This window comes from Lethenteron reissneri, chromosome 42, assembly GCF_015708825.2.
Source record: "Lethenteron reissneri isolate LAM-NWPU_2019-01 chromosome 42, ASM1570882v1, whole genome shotgun sequence".
In the NCBI taxonomy this organism is placed as follows: Eukaryota; Metazoa; Chordata; class Hyperoartia; order Petromyzontiformes; family Petromyzontidae; genus Lethenteron; species Lethenteron reissneri.
Window position 1 is genome coordinate 395509 of NC_083820.1, and position 19821 is coordinate 415329.

General features: G+C 52.3%; 1 protein-coding gene across 1 annotated transcript; it reads right to left on the reverse strand.

The window, feature by feature from the left end:
* Positions 1-182: 182 nt before the first annotated feature.
* LOC133353100 (structural maintenance of chromosomes protein 2-like) lies at positions 183-18897 on the reverse strand. The gene is made up of 24 exons (XM_061569224.1): positions 18568-18897; positions 14304-14453; positions 13672-13794; positions 13429-13467; positions 12829-12939; positions 12650-12694; positions 12326-12559; positions 11829-11978; positions 11128-11364; positions 10860-11019; positions 9732-9849; positions 9140-9278; positions 8810-8929; positions 8211-8426; positions 7885-8006; positions 7325-7449; positions 6568-6761; positions 6151-6294; positions 5578-5772; positions 5029-5229; positions 4784-4900; positions 4255-4439; positions 3942-4089; positions 183-2325 (listed from the first exon to the last, which is right to left on the reverse strand). Exons 1-24 carry the CDS (start codon positions 18733-18735, stop codon positions 2119-2121), a joined length of 3648 nt encoding a protein of 1215 aa, XP_061425208.1. The 5' UTR covers positions 18736-18897; the 3' UTR covers positions 183-2118.
* Positions 18898-19821: the final 924 nt, after the last annotated feature.

Sequence of the window (19821 nt, forward strand, 5' to 3'; positions counted from 1 at the left end):
CTGCACCAGCTTCAGTATCAGCAACCAGCTGCTTGAACCAATGCACCCATGCACTCACACCCACCAACCCATTTGCCCCCTTTTTGTTCCACACTCCCTGCCCTGAGTGAGCAGCTCCTGGTAAGCTCAACCCCATAACACCCCCCCCCCCATGGGTTATGTAGCAAGTGACTCGAAGGGGAGACTTTGCAAAAGCAGTTTATTATTGCAGTGTGCAGACAACTACAGCATCATCCATCACAACCACGTCTACATCCCTCACCGCAACTCAACCAACAATAGTTGCCATTCACTACTAAGTGGCAGTGACAGCACCTGTGCCAGGCCAGGTACACTAAGGCCATGAAGTGTTGAAGGCTCACCAACAGGTCATGGGACAGACCCAGGTGCCATGGGTTGACTGGCAGATGGCACCAGCTGTGTCCCCTACTGTGCCAACTTGCTGTATTTTAGCCTCCTGGCACTCTGGTCGTTGTTTTGAGCATCACGGTAGCATCCTTCACGAGCCTCCTCCAAAAAGGCCAATCATGACACCGTTGGCATTCCCACACACAATCCCATGGGAAGATGGAACATTCAGGTGTATAATGATCCGTTTAGAGATACCCTACCAAGTATACAGGAGACCCTTGAATATCGCGGTTTATCGTTTGTGGTTTTAACCTAACGCAGGCAACCTGTAAATACCAATGTAGCTGTCGCCAGGGTTAGTTTTGGCCTTTGACGGGTATACTGTACACGGAAGTACTGTATCATTGGTTGCGTGATTTCGGGTGGATGAGGCAGTCAGTGGCACCTCAACCTTTGCTGTGCTCGCATCTGGCAGACTTCCCGTGTCGCCTATTAACACTGTTGGGGCAAGTGCTGTTCGTGAGCGCCTATGAAGGCCGGAACTGCCAGTACCACGCCCGGCCGCCTTTGTCTCCCCATTGGTGACATTTACACATCGCACCAGGTACTCATTTAAGGCTGAGTCGACCTAGGGGAGGCACAGGGCCGATTCAGATAATCGTCACGGGGGTTAGGTGTGCGCGGGAATCAAACTCGCGTCACCAGGTTCATACCGTTACACTCGCTCCCCAGTCCTAGGAAAAAAGTACACCCGCCTTAGATCATTGATAAGTACAGTATTTCTACCTAGTATTGTTTAGGAATGTTTTTAGTCTAGGGTTTTTACACGTTTATTTAAATTAAGTTTTTTGTTTATTTGTCATACAGTACAGAAATTATTTCAATTGCGATGAGCCTTTTTGGTTGCCGTGTGCCTAACCATTATGTAGGTTAAGGCTTAATTATTTTGGCTTTTGCGTCATTTTCCAAGAATGTAACCCCGTGATATTCAAGGGTCTACTGTACAAGCAGAGACGTAAGTAAAGATGTAGAGTGATACATTTACATTGACATTTAAGATACGTAATACACTTTTTTAGTAATCATTTACACATCACATTTATTCTATTGTGAAGTGGCAAAACTGAGTATCGATAACTAATTAGAAATAGACATGTAAAGCAATTCACTTTAGGATATCCCATTGACTTTTAATAACAAAAGAGACCTAATGAGAGAAAGACAGAGATCCGTTTACAGATACCACACGGATTTCAAATAACTAGAGAAACAGAACTGGAGATGCAGACCGGTAGATGTCAAGTGATCGATCCATTTACAGATACCACACTTATTCTAGCATTAATTATAGACGCGGACATCATTAGAGACACAGCCATAGCCACAAAGAGAAGGACATAAAAGCAATTCATTTACAGATACCCTGCTGATTTCTCACGAATAACACCATGAGACAGGAGAGACGTCGTATGACGATCCATTTATATATACCACGTGGATTTCTAACATACACGAGAGATGGGACAGTCTAGTCTTTACACTCAAGCAGACTTTTTGCCCACTTCAACAATCGTCTCTTTCTGTGGTTGTCCCACCTGATGACGGACGCTTGTGTTGCGCCCGAAACGTGATTTAATTCATTTTATTTTATACCTACGTGACTTTACCGAAAGAACAAAAGAGTATGGATCCCTGCAGTCACGAAAACATCAAATCTAGATTAGTCTAGTCTCTCTCTTCCCCACTCCCCCTCTCCTCCCTGCTACTCTACTCATCACCCAGTCTCCCTCTCTTTGCCTTTTTCTCCTCTCCCTCTCCCCTTCCCTTCGTAGAGGATGAGGAGGGGGCTGCTGGTCGAGAGGTGGTGGTGGCGTTGGTATGCCGCGTCACCGTTGAAACGCCCTCTACGAAGCGCGTCTTGAAGAGCACGTTGGCGTTGTTGAACATCCCATCCTTGAGAGAGACCACCACGAACTGCAAGGGGACAAAGAGACATGGAGGGGGGGCATAGGGAGAGCAAGATGGGGAGAGATACATGGGGGAGACACACAGAAATGGAGGGGGGGGGACAGACGGAGGGGGGGAGAGAGATGGGGAGAGACAGCAGTGGGTCAAACCCATAGCACCTGGGGTCTGTCCCATGACCAACACCTAGCCTGGCACAGAAGTCCAGCCATAGTGCGGGTGAGGGATTATGCAGGCGAATGTACGGGTGAGTGGGTATACGGGTAAGCGTGCATGTGAGCGTATCTGCAAGGTGAAGAAGCGAGTGCACAACATGTGTCCGATGTTCTGGGTGTAGGAGTGAATGAATGAGTAGGTGTGTGGGCGAGTGCAAAACGTGGACCCCTCTAATGGAACATCTGCACCAGTTAGAAACATTCAGACTGACCTGCCTACAATCCATTCTGTGTTTAACAAGGCTGGATTATGTGAGCAGCTCTCAAATCCTTGAAAGATCTGGACACATTCCCATCAGTGAGCTCTGGTGGTCAAGGCTGCATTGGCTGGGTTATGGAGCCCGCATGCCCAGCCACCGCATGGCAAAGTTGCTTCTATTTGGCTGCATAGAGAGGGCTAAACGGGCACGACACGAGCTGAAAAAGAGATGGAGTGATGAGGTACGGGAGGATGTGCAGCTGGGTAGACTTGCCGAAGTGCTGTTAAGATCGGCCTCTGTGGAGGATGCTTGTGAAGAACGCTACTGGGCAGTTGGAGGTAGTCACCCTCCAACAACAGAGGAGAGCAGAGGAGCAACCCTCACAACAATGAGCTGAGTGCTGGGCAGCTAAATTACAGCACTTTGGCACAGTAGGGGGTAGAGCTGGTACATCTGCCAGTCATCTCAAGTCAATCAATCGATCTTATTTTATGTGCCAATATCGCCCTCAAAGAAGTAGGCATCAGTGCTCATAACATCAGAACAGGAACAGTACCGGGGGCCCAGGGCAACAGGAATGAAAAGAGAAACCCCGTCACAACCTCAGTGGCTAACACCGACTGAGCAAAGTAAATTGCAACCGTGCACAACCAATGGCACCTGCATCTGTCCCGTAACCTATTGCCGAGCCTTTGACACTTCACGAGGCTTCAGAGTGCATCTGGCCTGACAAGCGCTGTGGCGACGTCACCGCCGCTTAGTGGCGAATGGCGTCTGTTGTTGTTGTGTGTGCGAGTACCTGCGAGTCTTCATAGATGCCTGTCCCACTGGGGCCTCCAGCAAAAGCTAAGACAGATATTTCTCACGTAATTTAGTGGTAAATGAATTGAAGGTGGAAGGGTTACCAGCCGATTGCATCCATCCAGAGCCCCCATTGGCCACTGTAGTGGCTACAAGCACCATGAGGGGAAAAGCAACAACAAAAAGCGGAGCGCTGGGCGGCTAAAACACAGCAAGTTGGCACAGGAAGGGGCATGCAGGTGGTGCATCTGCCAGTCATCTCAGTCAACCCATAGCACCTGGCTCCGTCCTGTGATCTCCTGCCAGCAGGCATTCAACAGTTATCGTGGCGTTAAAGTGCACGAAGCCTGGCACAAGCGCCATGGTGATGTCATCGCCACTTAATGGCGATTGGCAGCTGTTGTTGTACCTGCGAGGTGAGGAAATGAGTGCGCAGCATGTGTCCGATGTTCTGGGTGTGGGAGAGGTCCAGGGCGGCGTCCACCTCGTCCAGGATGTAAATCGGAGCCGGCTTGAAGAGCAGCATGGCCAGGATCAGGGATAGGGCCACCAGTGACCTATCCAGCAGAGAGAGAGATACAAAGATAAACATATATAGAGAGATATGCCGAGAGGTAGCAGCATCGCCAGGATCAGAGAGCACCACCAGGGACCTGGATAGCACAGAGAAAAATACACAGATGCACACATATATACACAACCGACAGGGACCCCTCCCTCACCTCTGGCCTCCGCTCAGCTCGCTCAGATTTTCCTTCCAGACGGAGCCCAGAGCCACACGAAACTCCAGGCCTTGGAGCAGCGAGGAGGTGGAGGAGGTGGAGGAGGAAGAGGACTCCACGGGAGTGAGACGCGCCTGGGAGCCAGGCAGCAGCGTGGAGAATATGGAGCTGAAGTCTCCATTCACCTGGAAAGAGACGCACGCGGGCAGAGGGAGATGCATGCAGGGGGGGGGAGAGAGAGAGGAGAGATGAGGGGAGAGAGACTGGTATGGTGGCGAGTGAATGGTGATTATGGTGGTGAATGGTGAACGTGGAACTTGCCTCTCGGCCAGGTGGAGGGCCTTGTTCTTATTGAGATCCAGCTCCTCCGTGGTAAGTGGGTGGTGAGTATAGTGTGTGAGTGCTTGGAGAGTATGGTGGTGAATGAGTGGTCAGCATGGGACCTGTCTCCAGGCCAGAGAGCCTTGTTATTATTGAGATCCAGCTCCTCCATGGTGAGTGAGTGGTTAGCGAGTGGCGAGTGTGGTACCTGTCTCCAGGCCAGGTTAAGAGCCTCATTCTTCTTGAGATCCAGCTCCTGCATGGCGCTGAAGATCTTGGTTTTGTCGTTCTCCACGATCCGCTTCTTCTTCATCAGGTCCACGTACTGGGGTCATTGGGTCACACAGGATCAGAGTCTCAGGATCTGTCTCACTCTTCCCGTGTCTTCCTCGTCCCCCTCTCTCATCTCCCCCTCTCCCTGCCTCTCTCTCCCCGCCCCTGTCTCTCCCTCACCTTCTCCTCGGACTGGGCCAGCAAGTTCATGGCCCTCTCGTTAACGGTGTGCACCATCCGCTGGCGTGTCTGCTCCAGGCGCGATAGCCTCCGGGCAGCATCGCTTGGGTCGCTGGCGGCGAAGTCGTACGCCGTGTTGGGGCGGCCAAATAGAGCGCGCTCTGTGGAGATCCACGCATTCTCTTTGAGCAGACGATCCACCTAAGAGAGAGCGGGAGGAGAGAGAGGGGGTTAGTGGGGATTCAGGAGCGGCTGAGTGAATGGTCGAGTGGGTGAGTGAGTGATTGAGCGTGAGTGGGTGAGTGGTTGAGCGCGAGTGGTTGAGCGTCAGTGGTTGAGCGAGCGGTTGAGCAAGCGGTTGAGCGAACGGTTGAGCAAGGGAGCGGTTGAGCAAACAAGCAGTTGATAGAGCAGTTCAGCGAACGAGCGAGTAAGTGGTTAAGTGAGCAGTTGAGTGAGTGAGTGGTTGAGCGAGTGAGTGGGGGATGAAGTGGTTGAGTGAGTGAATGGTTGAGTGAATGAGTGATTGAGTGAGTGAGTGGCGGGTACCTTGGCTGCGTTGTCCAGGGCGTCCCGCTGGTGTCGCCCCACTGCGTGCCCGCGCTCCGTCAGGGTGAGAGCGGCAGCGCCGCGCCGCGCCCGCAGCTGTTCCAGCGCCCTCGCCGCCTCCCCCAGCGCCTCCTGGCGGGCACGCAGCACCTCCTGGAGCTCCGTCACGTGGCTCTGGCACTCGGAGACACGCGCCTGTGGCACACAGGCAGAAGAAGAGACACGGGGGTGGATTAGGGCGACTCGGGTGGCAAGATGTTAACTACCTCGCCCAGTATACAGGAGGTTGTGGGAGGTTGTGGGTTCGATGGAATTCGCATGTCTCTCTCCCAGTGGTCGCATGGATTTTTCTCCGGGTCCTCTGGTTCTTCCTTCCACATTTAGAAATATGCATTGAGTATTTGGCTACTATAAATTTCCACATAATAAGCCACTGCATTGGGGTATAATTCTTTGGCCAGGTCACGTCTGAAAAAATCTCAGTGGGCCTTTCCAGGTAAAAAAAAAAAGTGATTGGGTAGGTGAGTATGTGGGAAGGTGAGTGGGTGGGTAGGCGAGTGAGCAGGTAGATACCTGCAAGCTCTCAGCAGAGGCGCTGAGCTCCCGGACGGTCTCCTCCAGGGAGAGCGTGGCCGCCTCCACCCTCTGCAGCTCCTGCTGCCCCACCAGCGCCTCCTTCTCTAGCTCCTCCACCTCCAGCCTAACAGTGGACAGAGACTGGCAAGGGGGGGGGGGGTGGTTAGAGTTCACTCACTCAATGACCCACTTAATTCACCCAATCACCCTCCCAATAGCTCATGCACTATCTGCTCGCTTACTCTCACACTCATGCGTTAATTCACCCATCCATCAATTGCACTACCCACTCACCGACCCATCTACTTGCTCACCCTCCCACTCATTAATTCACCCAACTCACCTATCCATCACCTAATTTACCCACCCAACCACTCCCTCAACCTGCCACCCACCCCCTCACCACCACCTCACCTGCTGTGCCTCCCTGGCGATCCCCGCTAGCTTCTGGGCTGTCCCCCGTGCCAACTCGAGGGCGCTAGAGGCCCCCTCCTGCTCGTGGCGCCGGTCCCGCTCGGCGTTCTGGAGTCGCTCCTCCAGGGAGTGGAGGCGCTGCAACGCGGCCGCTCTCCGCTCCTCGCAGAGAGCAGGCGCCGCACTCAGCTCCTCTACAGAGAGGGAGAGAGAAGGGAGAGAGGGGGTGGGGAAAGGAAAAAAGAGGGAGAGAGATGCACAGAGTGGGTAAAGGTGAAAAAGACACTGCTAAAGAGAAACAGGGAGAGAGAGGGAAAAAGAGAGAGGGTGAGAGAGAGAGTGACACACGGAGAGCAACAGAGATGGGGAGAGAGAGAGACACGGAGAGAGATGGAGAGTCGGAGCAGAGACCCGGGGAGAGATAGGGAGGGAAGGAGGGAGGATACAGGGAGAGAGAGAGACACACACATTGTTCTCTCCTCACCTCCTCTACATGGAAAGGGAGACGGGGGAAAGAAGCGGAAAAAGAGAGGGAGAAAGAGACACGTGGAGAGAGAGAGTGAGATATATAGGGAGAGAGACAGATTTGGGGAGAGGGGGAGGAAGCAGCTCACCGATGAAAGTGTTGAGTGGGGAGGCGAGTGGCTCATCGATGGAGGTGGTGAGCGTGGTGAGCTCTGTCTGGAGCTTGTGGTGACTGCTGATCTCCAGCTTCTGGTGGTGAGTGTCTGGGTGAGTGGATGGGTGAGTGGCTCACCGATGGAGGTGGCGAGTGCGGCGAGCTCCGTCTGGAGCTTATGGTGAGTGCTGAGCTCCAGCTTCTGCTGCAGCTGCTCCACCTCCTGCGCCACCAACTCCTGCTGCTGGCGCAGCTCACGGTGCCTGAAAGAGAAAGAGGGAGGACAAACGGATAGACACAGTCAATCTCCTCCCCACTCCACTCCTGCTCTCACCATGCTATCCCCCCACAACACCCTTTACACTCCTCATCCAGCCTCCCCTTCCTACACTCCTCACCGCTCCGCAAGCTGGCAGAGTGTGCGAGCTTCCTCCACCCTCTTCCGCTCCTCACCCCCACTCTCCAAACTCCTCACCATGCTCCTGCACTACCCTCCCCACCACCCACTCATCTCCCTACACCCCTCCTCATCTCGACCCACCTCCCCACACTCTTCATCACGTTCCTGACCCCCCCACCGCTCTACGAGCTGGGTGAGCGAGGAAGCCTCTTCCCCACTCCTCACCACCCCTTCTCCACCACATTCCTAGCCCATCACTCCCCTCCACACTCCTCACCTGCCCCCTCACCACGCTCACCTCTCTGCGAGCTTGGTGAGTGTGCGAGCCTCCTCGTCCATCCTCTTCCCCTTCTCCTCCAACTCTTTAAGCTTATCCTGCAGGGTGAGCAGCTGCTCCACTCTCACCAGCACGCTCACCACCTGCACACCCAGGGGGGGTGGTGAGCGTGGCGGTGATAGTGGTGAGTGTGGTGGTGGTGAGCGACCCACCTGTGCCTGCGCCCCCACTCGTGTGCGTGCCGTGCGGGCTGAAGAAGCCTCCATCCAGCGTCGCTGCCCCCGTGGCGAGTGATGGTAATAGTGGTGTGAGCGTGGTGGTAAGCGTGGTGATGGCGAGTGACCTACCTGTGCCCGCGCCCCCCCAGTGAGTGTGCCGTGCGGACTGAAGGAGTCCCCGTCCAGCGTCACCGCCCGCGTGGACACCCGAGGGTCGAAGGCCACGGCACGCGCCGCGTCCATCGTCGGGCAGACGAACGCCGCGCCGAAAACAAACTCCAGCGCAGGGAGATCACAGGGAGAGCGCGGAGACACGAGGGACAGCGCGGGAGAGACACCGTCCGCCTGGGGGAGATGCGGCAGGGGTGAGTGGGGAAACGCAGGGGGGGGGGTGACGATGAAGACTCGGAAGGGGTGAGGGGGGAGACGTGGGGGGTCAGATGTGGGGAATGAGGGGGGGGGGAAGACGCAGGGACGGGAGGGGTGAGACGCGGGGGGTGAGGGGGGGAAGACGCAGGGGGGTGAGACGTGGGGGGGGTGAGGAGGGAGACACGGGGGGTGAGGGGGGAGACATGGTGAGTGAGGAGAGAGACGCGGAGGGTGAGGAGACAGGGACACGGGAAGGAGACACGGGGACATAGAAGACATGTGGAGATCACGGGGGTGAGGAGAGACACGGGGAGATCACGGTGAGGAGACACGGAGGGGAGACACGGCAGGGTGCTCACGAGGCTGCGCGCAATGGTGCTGACGCTGGGGGGGGTGACGCTGGGGCTGATCTTGTTCAGCGGAATCACCGTGACTCTGCGCCGCAGGCAGCCACGCTCCAGCAGGAGCTTCCCTGTCAACTGCAACACAGTGAGAGAGACACGGTGACACACAGGGAGCGAGCATGGGCGAGCCACTCACCGGGTGAGTGTGGGTGAGCGCAGGTGAGGACTGGGCGCTCACCACGGTGTTGGTCATTACATTGTAGAGTTTACCCCCGGCCACCACCTCCAGGATGGTGGATGGGTGTGGGCGAGTGTCGGCGAGCATGAGTGAGCGTGGGCGCTCACCTCGGTGTCAGTCACCACGTTGTAGAGTTTACCCCCGGCCACCACCTCCAGAGCAGTGGCGGATGCAGGATCCTCCACGCGGAGCAAAGACGCCACCAGGCCCCGCACACGGCCACGGTCCCAGCCCCGCTCGGGGTCCCTGCACAGGGCACGCGCGAGCATGGCGGTGGGGAGCAGGGTGAGGAGTGAAGAGAGAGGAGGCAACACGAAAAGAGGGAGAGTAGTGAGTGAGCGAGTGAGCGAGCGAGCGAGCTAACAGGTGAATGGGTAGGTGAGTGTGTGAGTGAACAAGTGAACGAGTGAGTGAGGGAGCGAGTGAGTTAGCGAGCAAACGAGTGAGGGAGCGCATGAATGAGCGCGTAAGACCATGAGCGAGTGGGTGAGTAAGCGAACAGGTGAATGAGTGGGTGAATGAGCGAGCAGGTGAATGAGTGGGTGGGTAGTTTAGTGAGTGAGTGGGTGAATGAGCGAGTGGGTGAGTGAGCTAGCAACAGACCCACCCCACCGGTAGTCAAACTAGAGCTGGGGTGTGGTGGCGATGGAGCAAGTGAATGGGTAAATGATTGAGCAGGTGAATAACAGATCCACCCACCGGTAATCAAACTGGAGCTGGGGCATGCTGGCGACCGCCCGGTCTACTTTTTCTCTCATCGCCGACTCCTCCGCGGCCAGCTCCTTCATCTTCTTCTGCAGCATCTCCAGCTGGCCCTCTACATCCGGACACCGCCTGTTAGCCTCCCTACCGTCTCCATGATAACAGTTACACACAGCTGCCCCTCTACAGCTGGACACCGCCTGTTATGTTAACTACCTCGCCTGGTGTACAGGAAGTCGTGGGTTCAATCCCAAACCTGACACCTGCTGCATATTTGGAGTTTGCACGTTTCTCTCCCCAGGACCTCCAGTTTTTCCATTCAACATTTAGAATCAACATCACCCCTTTAGAGTATTGGATGCTATAAATTTCCACGTGATAAGCCACTTCGTTGAGCTATCATTTTTGATAGCCAAGTCGATTCTGAAAAAGAGCTACATAGCTCAGTGGGGCCTTACCTGGTAAAATAAATATAGTTTAGTTTATAGTGTAGTTAAGCTTCGCCTCTCCAATGTCTCCATGGTAACAGCCACACACAGCTGCTCCAGTGGCGATATTTACTGCACACTGCACCAAGTACTCATTTTAGGCCGAGTTGACCTTGGGGAGGAGGCCCAGGACCGATTGTTTAGATAATTGCTGCCGTTACCATTACCACTTGTGGTGGTGGCCGTGAGCGGGAATCGAACTTGGGTTTCCAGCTCTCGCTACGTTGTCCCCACTTTACCGAAAAAACCAAAGAGTAACACACAGACTCAAAGACAAAGCTCCCCCATATAGCCTCAACAGTGTTGGGGCAAGTGCTGCTAAGGTCTGCGTGGTACACGAGGGGGTGGGCGGCCAGCACCACACCAGACCTCCTGTTTCCCTCGATGGTGACATTCACAGGTACTCAATTAAGGCCGAGTCAACTTAGGGGAGGTCAATGAGGGATCACATAATTGTCACTGGTGTTGGCCGTGAGCGGGAATCAAACTCGGGTTGCCGGGTTCGTAGTAGCGCAGCACGTTAACCCCTCCACTACGCCCCTCTCCACCCCCCACCCAGTGTCGCTCCTCTCCCCTCCCCTCCCTCCGTTACTCTCTCCTGCACGCTCTCCCTTTTCTCCTCCACCCCCCGTGTTACCCGTGTAGCCCAGGGCGGCCATGTCCCTGAGTAGGCCCTGGGCTCGGGTCTTCAAGCGAGACAGAGCCTGCTGGTCGCGAGTGTAGGCTTCCGTGGTGCGGCCCTCCTCCGCCTTGCGCTGCTGCAGCTCGCGCTGCACGTGGGACAGCTTCATCTGAGCCTGGGGGGCACGGGGTGGGGTGGGTTGTTGAGTGGGTACTCCAGGACGGCGAATGAGAACGGGTGGGTGAATGCACGAGTTAGTAGGCCCAGAGGCCTCCTCCCTTGCCTGCGCAGCTTCAGTCTGGGCCTGGCTGGCCTCCTGGCGGCACTTCAGGATCTGCTCGGCCAGCGTGGCGGCGTGGCCACCTTGCCCATCCTCCGAGAGGCCCACCGAGGCCGCCGCGAAGCGCGCCTGAGCTTCTTGCAGGCCCCTCGCCGCTTCCTGGGAGCATGCCAACGCCGACGCCAGCGCCGCCTCCAGCGCCACAACCTGGGAGCGCTTGGCGTCGCGGGCAATGGCGTCCTGGGGGCAGAGAAGGGGTGAGAGAGGGGGAGACACTGTGAGCGAGACACGACCTGCGAGCCCGGAGGTGAAGTTCACCTAGTCTAGAGCAGCGTTTCTCAAACAGCTTTTGGCCTGCGGACCACTCAGCAAAACATTTCCACAGACCACCCAAGCCCCATACACCTGGTCACAAAACACATTCACTTATCTCTCTAAATATCAGTAATACGATGATTCATATTATCTGAACATAAAAATACTTGTTTTAAACGCAGCAATAAGGTTTTTTTAGGGGGGCGGTATTTAGATGTTGGGGTAGTTTAATCGTGGTAGTTTACCTAACTTATTTTTTTTATTGAATATCACAAGTAAAACATGAATTGACGTTTGAAACTAAAGATTGGATGAGATGTGGCCTGCAGAGAGAGACATGGTGAGAGAGAGGTGAGTTAGGGAGGTGACCGAGGTCGGCGAGGAGGTACCTCCTGCATGTTAGCGAGCAGCTGCTCCCTGTGGGCCTGCTCCGTAGCCAGGGCCTCTGTGCGGATGTCCAGGGTGCTCTGGGCCTTGGCGTGGGCACGCTGGGCCTGGGTCAGGGCCTCCTCCACACGGGACAGATCCCCTCCGGCCTCCTGTACACCATCATCAACATCACCACCACCATCATCATAACCATCAATATCATCATCACCATGCCTGGGCCTGGTTCAGGGCCTTGGCATGGGCACGCTCTGGGCCTTGGCGTGGGCACACTGCGCAAAGAGTCAGGGCCTCCTCCACACAGGACAGATCCCCTCCTGCCTCCTACACACCATCAACATCACCATCATCAACATTATTAACATCACCTCCCTCCCCCTCTCCTTCCCTCACCCACACTCACCATGTTCCTCTCCATCTCCCACAGCTCTCCCTCTCCGCCTCCCTCCCTCCCTACCTCTCTCTCCCCCTCTTCCTCTTCCCTCCAACTCATCCTCACCTTGTCCCTTTCCCTCTCCATCTCCCGCAGCTCTCCCTCCCTCTTCTTCTCCTCCTCCTCCAGCCTCTCTACCTCCTCTCGCGCCTCCTGCTCATCAGTACGCAGCTTCTGGAGGTGCAGAGCGGCGTTTTCCTGGCCCTGGCTCGCCGTGGAGAACTGGTGAGCGATCACCAGGCGCCGGAGAGAATCCAGCTCCCGGCACAGCTTGCTGTATTCCAGGTAGGAGGTGCGCTCCTGGGGGTGAAGCGGGAGGGGAGAGTGGTGAGTATATGGTGAGTGGGTGGCGAGTGAGTTGCCAGTGTATAGCAAGTGTCGGTGCCTCACCTGTTTGAGTTTTTCCAGCGTTGGAGAAATTTCCTCATCCAGAACCTGGAAAAATGGAGACAGGGGTCATGAGATCATAGGGGTCACTCATGGCAAGTGGATCATAGTAAGTGTAGGTGGTGAGCATAGGTGGTGAGCGTAGGTGGTGAGCGTAGGTGGTGAGCGGGAGGTCCCCTCACGTCGTTGATCTCCTTAAGTTTGGCCTCCTTCTTCTCGATAGTCTTTTGCGCTGCCAGTTTCTTGCTCTCATACATCCTGGTCCCCGCAGCCTCCTCAATCATCGCCAGGATCTGGGGTGAGGTGAGGGGCAGAGGTGAGGAGGAGAGACGAGGAGGGGTGGGGACGAGGAGACAGAATAGAGAGACGAGGAGAGACATGGGGAGAGGTGAGGAGATGTTGGGGAGAGGTGAAGGAGGGCAGGAGCAGAGGTAAGGAGACGAGAGGTGAGGAGCAGAGATATGGGTCCCTACAGCCTCCTCAATCATCGCTAGGATCTGGGGTGAGGTGAGGGGGGGTGAGGGGGGTTGAGGAAAGGAAGGGACGCTGAGGAAAAAAGAGACACTGAGAGATGTGGGGAAAGGTGAGGAGTTGTGGGAAGAGGTGCAGAGATGAGAGGTAAGGAGCAGAGGTGAGGAGAAGAGATACGAGTCCCTGCAGTCTCTCAATCATTGCCAGGATCTGGAGAGGTGAGGAGATGAGGGTGAGCAGTGGTGAGGGGTGGACACGATGAGTGGGTGAATGGTGGAAAGGGCGAGTGGTGGCAAGGGCAAATGCCTCACCTCAGGAGGCTTCATGTTCAAAACCTTGGTGATGCGACCCTGCAAAACAAGAAAACACTCACTCACCACCCACTCACCACTCATCTCCTTCAATAGTCTAACCTGCACGATGATGCTGATGATATTGATGATGTAGAGGTGGTACCTACATTGAGGAAGTGGGGGTTGTTGACGTTGATGGTGGTGATGACGGTGGTGATGATGGTGGTAATGGTGGTGTTAGTGGTGATGTTGAGGAGGTACCTGCATGATGAGGAAGTGGGGGTTGTTGACGTTGAGGCCCACAGAGCGGAAGAGGTCCTGCACACGCGCCGTGGTGGCGTTCACCCCGTTGATCAGATACTTGTTCCTGCCGCCAATCACCACCTGAACAGAGGAGACACGCAGAGACACAGAGGCACACAAGAGACACTGATCAGATACTTGTTCCTGCCGCAAATCACCATCTGCACAGAGGAGACAGGCAGAGCAGACACATGCAGAGACACTGAGACTCCAATCACCACCTGCACAGAGGAGGCAGGCAGAGCAGACACATGCAGAGACACTAAGACTCCAATCACCACCTGCACAGAAAAGACACTCAGACAAAGACTCAGAGAGACACAAGGGGACACTGAGACACAGAGACACACACCCACCCACACGTACATATATATGCGCACACACAAATACACAGATACATTTAAAGCGCTGCGTCCCTGTCTGGTGACCGGGATCTCCGCGTGGTCCTCTCTCTCCGGGTGAATTAGTGAGCGAGAGTGAGTGGGTGAGTGAGTGGGTGAGTTAGTGGGCGAGTGAGCGGGTGAGTGAGCGAGTGGGTGAGTGAGCGGGTGAGTGAGCGAGTGGAGGAGTAAAGGCAAGGATGTGCGTGCCTGTCTGGTGACGGTGATTTCCGCATGGCCTTCGAACCCCAGGGGGCTCTGTTTCCGGTCACGGTTGTCGAATGTAATGGAGACGGTTGCCTTTGTAACGCCAGCCTGGCCGTTCTTGTAGACCAGCTCCTGCAGACTTGCTGCTCTCACCTACAGAGAGAGGGGCAGTGACAGGGGGGGAGGAAGAGACACAGAGAGACAGGGAGACAAGGAGACAGAGAGAGAGAGGCACAGAGAGAAAGAGAATGCTCAAATATTACACCTGTAAATTAATTTCAAAAGAAAATTCATGCATTCTGATAATGTTAATAATGAAAGTCAGTTTGAAAATGTGTTCAAATATACGAATTAACCCAATGTGTCCTGAATTTAGGGCCACCCCGTACAGGCACGTCTCTCTTAAAGAGTGTTCTTTCTACAACAATTCGCTACAACGAGCAAATTAGACCCATTTGTAAGCAAAACAAGCAAAATGTTCACTTATCGAGCGGAGACCAATTGAATTTGGGCCACCATGTATAATCATAACCCTATGTGTCCTGACTTTTGGGCTACCCTATGTGTCATGACTTTTGGGCCACCCTGTGTAATAACCCTGTATCCTGACTTTTGGGCCACCCTGGAAAATAATAACCCAATGTGTATTGACTTTTGGGCTACACTGTACAATAATAATAACCCAATGCGTACTGACTTTGGGCTACACTGTACAATAATAACCCAATGTGTACTGACTTTTGGGCTACACTTTACAATAATAATGTAGTGACATAAGAAAGGAGGGGCTGCTGGGGGCTCTGGGACCCTGGGCGGCCCAGGCGCTTGGGCCCCTTGGCGCCACCAACGGGGGGGACTGTGTGTGCCCTGTGGGATATCTGGGGGTGCACACGGCCCCACCCCTCGTTGGGGACTAGGCATAAAAGGGGAGCTCCCTGGACGATCAGGGCCAGTTGTAGCTCAAGACCCAAGACCCAAGACCAGCCATCTGAGAACCCTGGGACGCTGTGAGGGCCAGTGGTGGGACTCTGGAACTCCCGACTCTACGACCTTGTGAGGGCGAGTTCCAGAGCGTAGCCAGAGTAGAGTATCTAGGCTGTGTACCTAGGCTGTGTACCTAGGCTGGAACAGAATATCAGGACTGTTGGAGAGTTGGAGAGTTGGAGTGTTTGAGTGTTGGATTGTAATAAAGAAGTTACCTCTACAAGTGTCTCCGGAACCCATTACAATAATAACCCAATGTGTACTGACTTTTGGGCTACACTGTACAATAATAACCTAATGTGAGGCCACCCTGTACAATAATAATAATAATCTAATGTGACCTGACTTTGGGCTACACTGTATAATAATGTCCTGACGTTTGGGTCACCTTCACACTCGCTCTCATTCACAGGTACCTAGCTTGGTTCACTAACTCACTCACCATAAATTTCGATTGAGTACATTGATTATATTGATGTAGTTTATATTTAGTTTTTTCATATCGGCTTATTGTATGGTAGTAGTGGTAATTGCAGTTATTTAGCGTCAATATGCTAAATTCCTCTGTTGACATGTATACTCAGCTTATTAGAGAGTATATTGATTATATTGATGTAGTTTATATTTTAGTTTTTTTATCGGTTCACTATATGGTATTCATTATATAGTGTAGTGTATACCCAGTTACTTAATGTGAATAGCTCAGCTTATTGGAAAGTATATTGAGTACATTGATTAAATTGTAGTTTCGATTTATAAGTGTAATGTTTAATAGAATGTATAAGGTAATATATAGTATCGTAATTGTATAGTGAATATACAGTAGTGTGGTATACAGCAGGGTTTGTAGAATAATACAGTGTAATATTACAATGTATAGTATAAGCCTCTAAGGTATAGGGTAGTGTATAGTAACGCATTGTATAATTCAATAGTGGCGTTTGTCTATGGCAGTGTATAGTATGGTGTATAGTCGTGTGATGTAGAAAAAAGTTTAATTGGAGTCATATCAATATAATGCATGTTAGAGCTTATATTGGGCTGTGTATACGATATTACAGTGTAGTTTAGATTGGAGGGTATAATATTGTAATGTATAGTAGTCTAGTTTATAGCATAGTTGTAACGCAACACAGGACAGAGTAGCGCATCGTGGTTGTTTTTCTTTATCCCCCCCCCCTCCTCCGTTCCGAGCATAGATGGACTCGTCCGTCTGAACAACACTCGCCGCTTTCCGTGGTGATAACGTTGAGGAATAAAATATTAAAAAATACTTTTTTTTTAAACACGCTTTAATGAAATGTACTGTCCGAGCTGCCCCTCCCCCTGCCCCCATCGCCCCTCTCCTCCTTCCACATCCCCCGCCCCTCGGTGTGGCTCCCCGAGGCTTGCCGTGACGTAAGGGACCGTGGTAATTTACAGGCAACGTCAGTTGAGCGTGGACAATTAGAGCCGTAAAAAAGATTGTTTAAAAATATGTATTTTTTATTTTGAATTATAGAATATAGTATTGTCATCAGTATGACAGCTATACCAAGTTTGCAGTCGATGTCGATACGACATTGGGAATACGGTTGAAATTGAGTTACAAGATTTTTGGAAACGACAACACATACAGTAAGTTAAATAAAAGCGTGTAAAAAGTTTTAAAAGATATGTTTTGGATTTTTTTATGATAGAATATCGTGTTGTTGTCATCAGCATGACATACCTATACGAAGTTTGCAGTCGATAGCACATTGGGAAGTGTGTAAAAATTGAGTTACAAGATTTATTTTTTGAGGATACAAGACAAAGCGAGTTAAATAAAAGCGTGTAAATGGTATTCCTTATATAGTGTAGTATACCCAGTTACTTAATATTAATAGCTCAGCTTATTGGAGAGTATATTGCGTACATTGATTATATTGATGTAGTTTATATTTAGGGTTTGTTTTCACATCGGTTTATTGTATGATAGTTATGGTATTTATAGTTCTTTAGAAACTCCTTTCTTTTTTTTCCACATAATGCACTAACTTGATACGCGGTGGTTTGGCTGCCGCAGTTTTTTATTATTAAAATTTACCTACCTTTATTACTGCTAATCCTACATAATACACGAGCATAATATGACTTTGAGACCCCCCACCGCCTACACATTCCGCAAGGAGTGACTAACCCCATATCTGCATGTCATCAATATGCTAAATTCCTCTGTTGATATGTAAACTCCTTTGTCAAGGCGCTCTCCTCCTCCCACCCAGCTTAAAATACGCTGCCAAGCTTAGCAGTGTTCATTAAGACGCTGTCTTTCCGACAGCTCTGATTCTTCACCTGCTTGCGTTGTGGCCAAAATGTCGTGAGAATTTTATGTTTTATTTGATTTCCCTTCTACGTGACTTTACCGAAAGAACTAAGAATATGAATCCCTCACCATAGTGCCAGGCGAGGTTCGCACACACACTCTCACTATCAATCTAACCCAAAACCTTTCGATCCAACGCAAAAAAAAACATGTATTATTGATATTGGTCGCGAAATTCTACGTGTTAAACGGTACAAGGCTAGGTTGACACACTCTCTGATTGATGCTAGGCTAGGTTTACACACACACACTCCCACTCTCCTCACTCTCGTTCTCACTGGTGCCAGGTTAGGTTCACTTGAGACAAGTTGAAGATGCCCAGCACAAAGCACACACTCTCCGTCACACTAGTGCCAGGCTAGGTGCACCACTGTCTCTCTCGTCAGGCCAGGTTCACACACAATCAAGTACTTCTCACAATATCTCCCTCACACTGGTGCCAGGCTAGGTTCACGTACACACTCCCGCTCTGCTCACTCTCTTGCTCTCTCACCCGCTATTCTCACACTCTCCCTCTCATTGGTACCAGGCTAGGTGCACACACCACTCACACTCTCTGGTGCCAGGCTAGGTTCGCCTGATACAGGTTTAAGATGCTCAGCACGAAGCACGCCCTCTCCCCCACACTGCACCAGGCTAGGTTAACACACGACAAAGATCCCCCGTATAGCCTGAAGAAACTGTTGGGGCAAGTGCTGTAGGCGAGCACCTATTAAGGCCGTCCTGGTACACGAGGGGGTGGGCGGCCAACACCACGCCTGGCCGCCTTTGTCTCCCCCAGTGGCGATGTTTACACATCGCACCATGGACTCACAGAGACACCGTCTGACACTCTACCGCTATCCTCACACACGCACTTTCTTCACGCTCGCTCTCCTACTGGTACCGGGCAAGGTTCACACAAACACACATTCCCTGGTGCCAGACTAGGTTCACCTGAGACAGGTTGGAGATGCCGAGCACAAAGCAAACGGCGTCCAGGATGTTGGATTTGCCGCTGCCATTGAGCCCAGTGATGGCGTTGAACAGCGGATCCCAGTCGGAGATCTCTGTGCGTTGGGCGTACGACTTGAAGCCGTCCACCACGATCGACTTGATGTACATTGTCCCCCTTGTTTGTTTATTCGGTTATCGGTTCTTAAAACTTTATCGGGTTTCGCGATTCCCCCTCAGACCCCGAGCGAGCGGCGGGTGGGCAACGCCTTCCCGCCTTTTTTGAAGACGTGACGTCACTTCCGGCTTATTCGAATCTCGAGCGGAAGTTCTCTTATATTCTAAAATATTAAGTTGAAATGTTATTTATTTGGTTTGTGATGGGCTGGTTAAAGTTTGTTGGATAATAGTGTCATGGATTGCCTTCGTACAGATAAATACATCCTTTTTTGGAATTTCGAGGACAGCGAATTGCGATCCTGTATTGCATTAACATTGCGGACGTCATTTCCACGAGTAACGGAAGCGGCTTAGTTATATAAAAGGTTAATAATATTTGCTTATTTTTGTAATGAACATAGATCTCTTACGGTTCTGCTCAACGATTATTAACTGTTATCAATACCACAAAACATTTAACATGCGTCGGTGTAAAGAAGTATCTTTATAAATAATTAAATTTGGCGTCATTGGCTGGGTTACCGTTGAGATTTGTAACTGGGGTTACTTTTTTGTATAAAAAGATAAAACAAAAAATTGAAGCGGGTGGTTCCATTAACTATGATTTTAAATTCGTCATTTGCCAACCATATAAAGAAAAATAAGAGATTACGTGAAAATCATTCTTCCGCTGTTCCACGGCCTGCACGTCATCGGGACAGTCCTCGACTTACGAACATCCCCATTCCTGCCATGTGTTCGTAAGTCGGGAATGTCGCAGCCCGCGCGCCTCGAGACGAACCCAGCCACCCGAGTTCGATTCCCGCTCACGGCCAACATCAGTGACTATTATCTGTACCAGTCATGGACCTCCCCTATGTCGACTCAGCTTTAAAGTAGTACCTGGTACGGTGTGTAAATGACGCCACGAGGGAGACAAAGGCGCCCGCGCGTGGTGCTGGCCACCCCCCACCGCCTCGCGTGCCCCAGCAGTGTGGCGAGTGGCACCACGGGCTGCCTGCCCTGCAGCACGGGCTACGGTCTCGGCCACGCAACACCATGGCGCACGCAGTCCTCTAGCCAAACGCCAAGACCCCC

Bases quoted from the DNA above. Each gene is read 5' to 3' on its own strand.
- LOC133353100 (XM_061569224.1), bottom strand. From the start codon at position 18,735: ATGTACATCAAGTCGATCGTGGTGGACGGCTTCAAGTCGTACGCCCAA. The intron at 11,979-12,325 runs GTGAGGATGAGT...GATGGTGTACAG, and splicing joins TGGAGAGGGAAAGGGACAAG to GAGGCCGGAGGGGATCTGTC. The intron at 7,450-7,884 runs GTGAGCGTGGTG...TTTCTCTTTCAG, and splicing joins CTCACCAAGCTCGCAGAGAG to GCACCGTGAGCTGCGCCAGC.